Source organism: Actinia tenebrosa, unplaced genomic scaffold (assembly GCF_029948245.1).
Source record: "Actinia tenebrosa isolate PJP-AT-01 unplaced genomic scaffold, QUT_ActTen_1.0 PGA_scaffold0__85_contigs__length_37466705, whole genome shotgun sequence".
Taxonomy (NCBI): domain Eukaryota; kingdom Metazoa; phylum Cnidaria; class Anthozoa; order Actiniaria; family Actiniidae; genus Actinia; species Actinia tenebrosa.
In genome coordinates, this window is record NW_028292569.1 from 30,380,709 (window position 1) to 30,390,619 (window position 9,911).

Consider the following 9,911-nt stretch of genomic DNA (forward strand, 5'->3'; position numbering starts at 1 on the left):
TTGGCAAACATCAAAAGATAAACAAACAAAGTCTTGTCTGTTTAATAACGAAATTACTTTGAATTTGGTAGAAAAGTGAAGAATTTGATTGGTTGATGATTTGACGGCCGCGTAGGATGACAGCTGTGTTCACGTGACAGGTCAATGTCGATGTATTTAAAGCCAACGCTTGCGCCGTCGAGCCATTCAGTAGTACACGTGAAATGACGGTTAATAAAGTATTAGTCGGTAACGAGCAAATGGCTGAAGAAATTGCAACCAAACTAGAAGATTCAGCCACTGACAGGGTTACCGATGGCGTTGCTGGTACACCGAAAGAGGCCGCACTTAGAGCTTTAATGGAACGAACCAAATACCCAATAAGACAGTGTAATGGTCAACGACGATACGGACCACCTCCTGGCTGGGGAGATAGACCCTCACCTCCACGAGGATGTGAGGTCTTTGTAGGGAAAGTTCCTCGCGATCTTTATGAAGATGAAATTGTACCAGTCTTTGAGAAACTGGGTAAGATTTATGAAGTAAGATTAATGATGGATTTTAACGGCCAAAACCGTGGCTATGCATTCGTTGTTTACACAAACAAGGAGGACGCGAAGAGATGTGTAAAGACTTTGAACAATTATGAAATACGTAAAGGCAAGTGCATCGGGGTTTGTTCTTCTGTCGATAACTGTAGATTATTCGTCGGTGGAATCCCCAAGAAAGTTAAAAAGGATGAGATCTTCGCAGAGGTTTCTAAAGTCACCGAATGTGTTGTGGATGTTATTGTGTATCCCTCGGCGCAAGACAAGACGAAGAATAGAGGGTTCGCCTTTGTGGAGTATACTAGTCACAGGGACGCAGCTATGGCCAGAAGAAAACTTATGAGCGGTAAAATACAACTTTGGGGACACCAGATCGCTGTGGATTGGGCCGAACCTGAACAAGAAGTCGACCAAGATATTATGGATCAGGTTTGTGCTAGGTTTTCATACACTTGTGCCATCTATTAAAGCCCCTCCCCCATTATTACCAACACTTCCAACTAGGGTGCCGAGTCTTGTTCAACATCATGGCTTCCTTACTTCACCTTGAGAACAAATGATTTTTATTTTTTCAAGAAGTGAGAGAGTTTAGAAAATATGGTCGGTGTTCTTGTGTTCGTTTTGTTTGAAGGTTTTATTTGTTGATGTCGTGTTGGCTGTCCGCTGCCCTTGTTGCTCTTCTTTGAGTTAATTAGCCTGTGAATGGCACGAGGGAATAAATAAAGCCAGATTACAACAAAAGCTTTACTAAATGCGATGTTTTGCTACACTTTAAAGAGACGGTTCTCGCTTTAATAAGCTCATAGTCTAATGTCTTTGTTTTGTAGGTGAAAGTTCTATATGCAAGGAATCTTTTATTAAGCACGACCGAGGAAACAATAGAAGAATGCTTCAGTAAATTTGGCGAAGTGGAACGAGTAAAAAAGATCAAAGACTACTGTTTTATACATTTTAGAACAAGAGAACAAGCAAGAGAAGCCATGGAAGAGATGAACGGTAATAAATATTTTACTTGTATATTTTTATACTTAAAAGTTAATAATAACAGGTATAAAGGCTGGTTTTAGCTTTGCCAGGTCAGGCCTGAATGTGTTCCCTGCCATAGCTTTGACCTCTACCCGTCGTTTTTTGGTCATTCCGCTTGATTGTTCACTAAATAGCTTTGTTTAAATCTTAATGCAGGATTTCACACTCAATTTCTTTCTTTTGTCTTGATGCTACAACAAAAACGTCCCAGGGGAAATTTCTTTCTCGCCGCCATAGAATAGAATCTTAGCACTTTAAACACTAAAAGTAACACAACAAATTAGTTGGTGTTGATGCCGAAAAATGTTGGAAATAAAGCGCCAGATTATTCTCTAAACTAGAATAATAGCTGACCTTAGATGAGATTAATCGAACACTAGTGAGAGAACACTTTGATAAGAATTGTTTTGCTTTGACTTGATCTTGTTGTTTAGGATGTATCGACATCTTCTTTCTTGTAACATTACAGTATCACAGTCGAATGGCTTTCCTAATTCATCTTTCTTAGTGCAAATAACTTATCAATGTTAATCCCTTACAACATGGACAGGCAGTAAATTAGCATCGTATATAAGAACAAAAGCTGTTTTTTTAGAGCATATCTTGGATATTTTCGTTCTTTACTCGACTTGTTATGGTTAGTCACGTGTAGTTCGTAACATGAGCTGTTTTCTTTCCAATTCTATTCTATCGACGATCATGGGTTTTTTCCGTAGAGTTTTACTCAAATAACTTAACTAGATTTGCTAAGCGTACAGCTTTAAACTGATCGCTGATTTTAAACTCAATGACAAACTTTTCATCGTGAGTCTTTTCATTTGACAAGGGTTGGAATTGTGGTAGGTCGATCACAAGACTATCACTTGAGAGAAGTGACCAGAAGCTAAAAATAGTTTTTTTTTGTCTTGGTTTCTTGAAGTATAATAACTCGTTTAAAGACAACAACAGTAACGCGATCTCTTTTAGTCTTGACCTTAAATCCTTTACCTTCAAGAACATTATATTATTTTTTTACTTAAACACATCATTTCGACTCGATGTAATGTTGCTAGCAAGATAACCATTCATAAGCGAAACGATCCATGTCACTTCTTACGATGCTGTTTATTATATTTCTAAGCAAAATTTAAATGTTTGCTATTTATAAATAGCGTTTTAGAAAAAAGAAATAACGTTACTAGTTTTTCAGTTTTTTTAAAGTCATATGCCAGGAATTCCATTCGTTCGAGTTCCTGTATCATCCTCTAAGGATTCTCTACGTATTGTTGTAGGGTTTAAAGGCGATACCTGTCCGGACAAATCTTAATCTGTTTCATAACACGGTGTTCGGTTTAACCTTGGACGCTCCAAGTATCTTGTCTTTCGTTATGTCGATGACAGCACGGACAAGATTACGATTCTTTGGTGATAGATTAGATATTTAAATTCCTCTCTTTGCTCTTTAAATTCTATTCGTTAAGTTCAGTACAAATTGATCGTGGAAGGATACTGTGTTTGCAGTGGAATCAAGAACTAATAAATCAGTAATTGCTAGGGTATCATGTTTTGTGATCTTGGCATTCTTTTCTATAGAAGTCATGGCTGTTCTTCCTGCCTTTAGCTAGGTCTTTATTTATGCAATTATTGTTGTTCTAGTTGTTACATGCGAGTGATCTTATTGTTAAAATATCAATAGAAAGTCTGCAAGTTTTTTATTTAAATTCAGATTAAATTCTTTTTTTATTTGTTTCCTAGTGGTTTTCATGACACATTAACCTGCTTCAGTGCTTCATCATACCTTTGTATCTGGTACCTGTAGTATGAAGCAAAAGAAACATACTATATACTGATCTTCTTTTGAAGACAAACATATCAAGACATAAACAGAGGTTGCATGCGTGTCTATCATGTACTGTAATTTCCTGGGCTGTGTTTTAGGTGGTTTTCTTAGATATTTAATCTTATTTTTGAGGTTGTTTTTGCATCACTATAGTCCTGGCGCACATAAGACCCCAAAAATTGTTAGTGAAATATCATGTCATTGAGTTTGACCATGTCTGCCATGTATTAGTATAGTTAATTCATGTTTACTATGTAAAAACGAATTTCTAAGGCTGCTTTTGCTGGCAAGTCTATAAAAACAGCTTAGTGTTCATCCCGGGGGGGGGGGGGGGGGTACTCCGCCAGAATTTGGGTAGGGGTGTTCCGCTGGGATTCTGAAAGGGGTACCCTGTTTATGACAAAACAAAATTGTATTTGTAGACCCTGTTTATGACAAAAGATATAATTAATTGCACTGAGTTCCTGTTTCAATTATCATGTCATCTCACGTATCATTTTTTTACGACCATGGTAACCAGTTTCAGTCAATACGAAAGTAGAAATCCTGAATATGACAAGAAACTCAGGAAGAATTTGGACCTTGAGTGAAATTGCATACCCTGTTTATGACAAGAAGCTCGAAAAACCATACCCTGTTCAGCGGATCATCCCCGTATAGTTCATATATGGGAGTACCCCCCCCCCCCCCCCCCCCCGGGGTGTTCATCAGCCGATTGGTTAATGAAGAGTGGCATAGCATATCAGATATCAGCTCATCATGAGGGGAGTGCGTACCCCTACAATCCCATGCAGGGAAGCATAGGTGGCATGCACTGCTAATGCCCTGTCTCTCACTAATGCAGCCTGGGTTCGGGTCCTGCCAGGCTTGGTGTCGTATGTAAGTTGAGTTAGATCATTAGGCTAGTTAACAATGTACTTGTCTACTTGCAGACACATCACAACAAATTTGGTATCTTGATGGGAAAAAGTAATGCTAAATTTAGGATGATATGACCCTACATTCCAGTACCGTACCCTACCAGTCAGAAAAATAACCCTACATTCAAGTCAGAAAATGACCATACTCTTCTACTCACAATCTATTGATATGTACATTACACTGCTGCACTTATAGTACCTCCTTCACTAACTTCTGCTGCTCATTCTTTTCAGGAAGTAAGATTGATGGTAATGAAATAGAAGTGACCCTGGCCAAACCTGTGGATAAAGACCATCGCCAGGCAAAATTAGCTGCCAAAGCAGTGATGTCAGCATATAACTTCATGCCATATGATTATCCACCAGCATTCGTGTTCCCTTATAACAGTCCATACATGACAATGCCTCCTCCTCCTCCTATGACAAAGTAAGTCTAAAATAATAAATACATGTTGAATAAATGATGTTGCAAACGAGAAAAGTGTAAAATATGCCTCAATCAAGAGGTTTCAAAAGAACAATAACATAAAACTGATAACCTCAATCGTTTGAGCAATGGTCTTTATTGCAAAAAGGTTTAAAAAAAGAATCAAGGAGAAGGTGCTGCAAAGCCTTCTTCATGGCTCTGATGGCCACACACATCCACAAGTTGACCCCTGCATGCTTAGTTATTGGTACATCTGTATATTAAATGTGTTCTGCTTTTCCTTTCAAGTGGTGTTGGTAGAGCTGCTGCTTCTGCTGTTGGTGGTACAGGTCGCTCAAGGGGGCGTGGCCGTACTGCTGCTGGCAGCCGGTCGGCAGGAAACAAATACTACTTCCCAGGAAGCCCTTTAATGTTTAAAGGTTACTATGGCAACCCTCCGGGTAGACCTGGTTACTATGGTGATGGAGCAAGAAAGGGACAAGGACAAGAGGTAAATAAAACACATCTTTTCTTAAGAATCAATCATAAAAGTGACCTAATGAGCCTCAAACATGTAAATTCATTCTAGTACAGCCAAAACCCATTGTATAGCCACACTTATGCTTTAGGAAACTTTTTTTAAGAGCAAATGTAAGAGCAAGCAGAAAGTCATGTGATTTCATGAAGCGTTACATTAACTGGCCAAATATCAAAAACGAAATGATAAGTTTGATTGCTTGCTGATGAATGACTTGACAGATCAGTTTCTAGCTGTCTTACAATATCTCGCAGCCCTTTTTGAAGTGTTTCAATGTGCATTGAGTCAAAACCATTACCAGTCTGCTCCTACTTTTTGTATGTAGACATCTTAATCGTAAATCCACTGACATCTGACCAATGGATGCAGTGTTGACAATAACCACATATTTGAAGCTTGCAGTTGCTTGAATGTAAACCTTGTGTTGATGTTTTAAAGGAACCCATGTATGACCTGTTGCCAGGAATGGAGCTCACACCAACAAACCCTTTGACTCTCAAACCCAATGCTCTGAAATCACCAGCACAGGTTAGTGATCTTCTAGTCGTAATATAAGTAGATGATGATATGAAGCTGGGTTACAGTCAACCAGACAACACATGTTTCGCACATTTTCAAAGAAAATCCTTATTTGTCAGGGCAGGGGTTAATGGGACCTTATGAACTTGTTGACAGGCTGAAGTGTGATTTTGTATTTAGATTCTAGAAGATGTTTGCCAAAAGAACCAATGGGGAGCACCAGTTTACACACTGCACAGTACAGTAGGACAACAAGATTTGCAGCTCTTCATGTACAAGGTACGATACTTCAAGCTATAGTATACCAGTATTATCAGGTGATGGACTTTTTCAGGCAGTGCACCTTTCTCTTGAGTATTATTACTTTGTTATTTTAACGTTTGAATAATAACGAAATGAAATAACCAGTGTTGAGTGTTTAAAGAAGAAACTCAGGAAAAAATCCTAGTTTCAAATGGAATTCAAACCCATGAAAAAATAGCCTAGTGAAATCTTGAGGCAAAGCACCTTCGTCTGTATAAAACACGCAGGACACTAGGCTTGTAGTTATTGGTATTTCTTTGTATATTGACTTCAATGTTAACTAACGCAGTTATCTTTGAATCGTGCTATCTTTCAGATATCCATTCCAAACCTTAATTCAACGTATCAACCACCAAAGCTTTGCCGTAGCGTTGACGATGCCAAGAACTATGCAGCAGATTATGCACTGCAACAATTGGGAGTGCCGTTAGATGGTATGTCTAGGTAATGAAATACACACTAATAGTCAGATACGTATCATACATTCTGCTTGCACCCACGCAAAACCCACTAGTTTTCATGCTAGTTTTCTACTTGATAGTGATTGGCTAATGCTCTACAAACTTGACCAATAATGTCTTTCACTTGGTTTTGCTCTGCAGCCCAGGACATACCAGTTACTACTGTAACCCAGGTGGCTTCTACGGTAGCATACCAAGCCCGCCCTATGGCGCCAGGTACGACTTTTGATTTAATAGAGTAGGAAACGTACGATAAAATTTACTGTATTTAACCATTGTTATCTCAGTATGTCCATGGAGAACCCTTTAGCCCTCCCTGATACGTTAAGGGTATCGAAAGCTCGAGCTACCAGGGATAGAGAAAACTCGTCGTCCTCCACACTTTATATATTTATTTTTTGCGTACTTTATTGCTCTTTTTACATTAGTCGGTTTTAACGGTCCTTAAAGGTAAAGCTACATAGACTAAAGGGAACTGGGTAGATGAGCTGTTTTAGTTTTCTCGCACAGCCGCGCTCGTGTACACGTATGGTCATTTTGACTAATTAATGGTTTAATGTCCTTTTTTAGGCCCGGTCTACAGTATCCACAATAATATTCGTACAATGAATGCCAATGACACTAATTCCTATACATCAGGGTTCGTACCAATGAGCCAAGCACCAAGTAGTCCGGGGGGAGCAGTGGTGGCAAAAATGTGGCCAGGGGGGGTACCCCCGACTCAAGATGGTGTTTATGGTAACTACGATGGATACGCAGAACAGGGGGGTTACCCTCAAAATATATATCAATATTAACAATTATTAGATGTTATTAGAATTATACATATATCCGTTGGTGGATGTTTTTATTTGTAGATTTCAGTCGCGTAAATTGTCTTAGTTCTTAGTCTATTTCATTTTTAAATAGCTTACGCTAATACTACGTTCGTGTTCTTAACCTGTTTTATTTTTCGAATTCAAATGGCTTTGAGCCAGGACAAAAATCTGCCTTCTGAAATTCATGCGAGTCTTGTAAGTAAATACCTTTCAAAGTTATTCAAGTATGTGCTAAAACATGACACAGTAGTCTAAGTAGATGTGTGTATGAAAGGAGTCACATTTGTCACGATAATCACTTGTATTACGTGATGGTTGACGTTAAGCGTGAACGTGAGGTTATTACATGTGCAAGAGGATGGTAGCTATTGCACATATAAGAAAATGTTGACACCTTCGAGATGTTTTTCAGCAAATACTGTAGATATTACATTCGTTCATTTTTTCAAAATGCCCTCAGAATCAATTCCTTGAGTCGACCATGTGTTAGATGGACTAAATTGTGATTGGGATGTGTGCGTAATTGAACTCATGCGAAAGAGAGAATAAGGCAGTTTTTCGAGGAGAGCAATGGTATTTGTTATTTATAAGACCGAATTGGAACTTCTACATTCATGCGTTTGTTAATAACGTCACAAGAAATATATTTTATTCTACAGTTGTCAAGTCAACAATTTTACGTTTTATGTCAAGGTAAAATACAAAAAAATAGTTTGTACAATGTACTGTTATTAGATCATTGGATATTTATAGAAGTGCTTATCTGCCACGCAAAGAAAGAATAAGAATTTGAATTCCCAAGAGAATGTGTCAATATGGTTACTATGGTTATTAGTGAAGATATTTCCAGGCTTCTGTTTGCGTCCAATGGCATCATGGCGATGTGGCTTATTTTCACTTGCTCTCTTACAACTGGACATCATTTGTAAATACAATTTGAATCAGAAAAACAACTTGGCTGCTATGCTAAGCTACTATGGCAGTTGTACATGAAATAGAGTGTGGTTGTCATGGAGACAAGTCTTTCACATCAATACAAACAAATTCTAAAATTTAGTTTCAAAAAACGTTCAATAACTTGAATTACTAAATTTTCAATGTTCAAAACAAAGAAAAAAAGTTTTACTGAAAGCAACAAAACACTTCAAGAATGAATCGGTGCCAAAACATCTTCTGATTAACTTGAATTAAAGTGGAATGACCACGTGACCAGGGCTGTGTGACTGGTAATCAGTGGCCACGTAAAAAGCGTCCTGTTTCCTATAGGATAATTCACATACGTTATCGCCGCCACGTTGATTCAATCCATTTCATTTGAGCTTGCAAATAAGAGCATAGAAATGATTATTCGTTTCCTTACCCAGAAAACGTGGCGGTGATGACGTCATGTGATAAAATAGAATGTTAGTGACTATTATGGTCTAGTGTAGTGCATGAATTATTGTAGTTTATTGATTGTTATTAGTAATTATCGTTTATGTTCCTAAAAATATAGAGAATAAGGTTTTTTAAAGATAGCTAAACTACCTTGTTCCAACGAAAAGTAGGTATAGCTCAAAACAATCTATGTTAAGCATTGATTAGAAAAGTAATCTTATCTTATCTATCATTATTGTCCACGGTACGAATAATACAATAAACAAATATTTTGGTACCGACAAAGAGTCCCTTATTCTAAATCACAACCAGGAATTATTCATATTTTTCCAAGAGGTGTAAAAAAGGGCTTAAATTCATCAAAACCATTGGCTATAGTCCATGTTTTTTTTGCCAAAAATGGCCAAATGTGACTGAATTGCATTGTTCATAAATAATTCATATTTTTCCAAGAGGTGTCAAAATGGGCAGATTAATAGGTTTTTTAAAGCTCTATAATGAAAAATCTCTCGCTGCGCCTCGACACATCTAACGAAATATTCATCATAACTCAGTTACGAAAAAACTAATTTTAACAACAGAAAACCCATCAAAAATAAGGAAACCAGATTATTCAATCCCAAATGAAGCCAATCAAACACTTTTTGATTTTATCAAGAGAATATGAAGTAAGAGAGCACATCCCTGTGCCCCATGAAAGTTTCTTGAAGATCTATTTTTAGCTTCGCGCGCAAACCTGAGCTATTTTAGCATGCGATTCCTGATTGGTCAGATTGTAGTGATGTCATGGCTACACAAGAGATCGGTAGTGACAAAGCTAGCAAGGTTCATGCATTTGACAAACCAAACTTTATTTAACTTGACGAGAAAATGTGTTTAGAGGAATTCCTTGAGAAATTCTGAAAGGTTTTTGAAGGAATCCATAAACAGCATATGTAAAAAATACTCAGCTGAGACAACATCATTCAATCTTGTTTTTAAATCAAAACAATGGTCGCTCGATTGAGACTCATTCATTTTGGAGACCAGTTGATTGCAGTTATAGATGAGACTGTAAGTTATTCCACAATTCTCCACCTAAACTGAAATACAGTCAATATTGCTGTATCGATCCCAAGGACACGTACTTCTGACTTGAACTTAAGTGTTTTCAAAATGACAAGTTATCTAATGGACATCTAAAATGAAGGTAGATTG

At 37.6% G+C, this 9,911-nt stretch overlaps 1 protein-coding gene across 2 annotated transcripts; it reads left to right on the forward strand.

Annotated features, from left to right (window-relative positions):
* The first annotated feature begins 50 nt into the window (after positions 1-50).
* LOC116308677 (APOBEC1 complementation factor) lies at positions 51-8,993 on the forward strand. 2 transcript variants are annotated; one of them, XM_031719151.2, is made up of 9 exons: positions 51-956; positions 1,355-1,523; positions 4,527-4,719; positions 5,008-5,209; positions 5,675-5,764; positions 5,936-6,034; positions 6,375-6,492; positions 6,661-6,735; positions 7,090-8,993. In XM_031719151.2, the coding sequence occupies exons 1-9, from the start codon at positions 204-206 to the stop codon at positions 7,314-7,316; spliced, it is 1,926 nt and encodes a 641-aa protein (XP_031575011.2). In that variant the 5' UTR covers positions 51-203; the 3' UTR covers positions 7,317-8,993. The 2 variants fall into 2 exon arrangements, with proteins under 2 accessions (XP_031575011.2, XP_031575012.2); XM_031719152.2 differs by having other exon boundaries at positions 61-956; positions 6,375-6,502; positions 7,090-7,253.
* Positions 8,994-9,911: the final 918 nt, after the last annotated feature.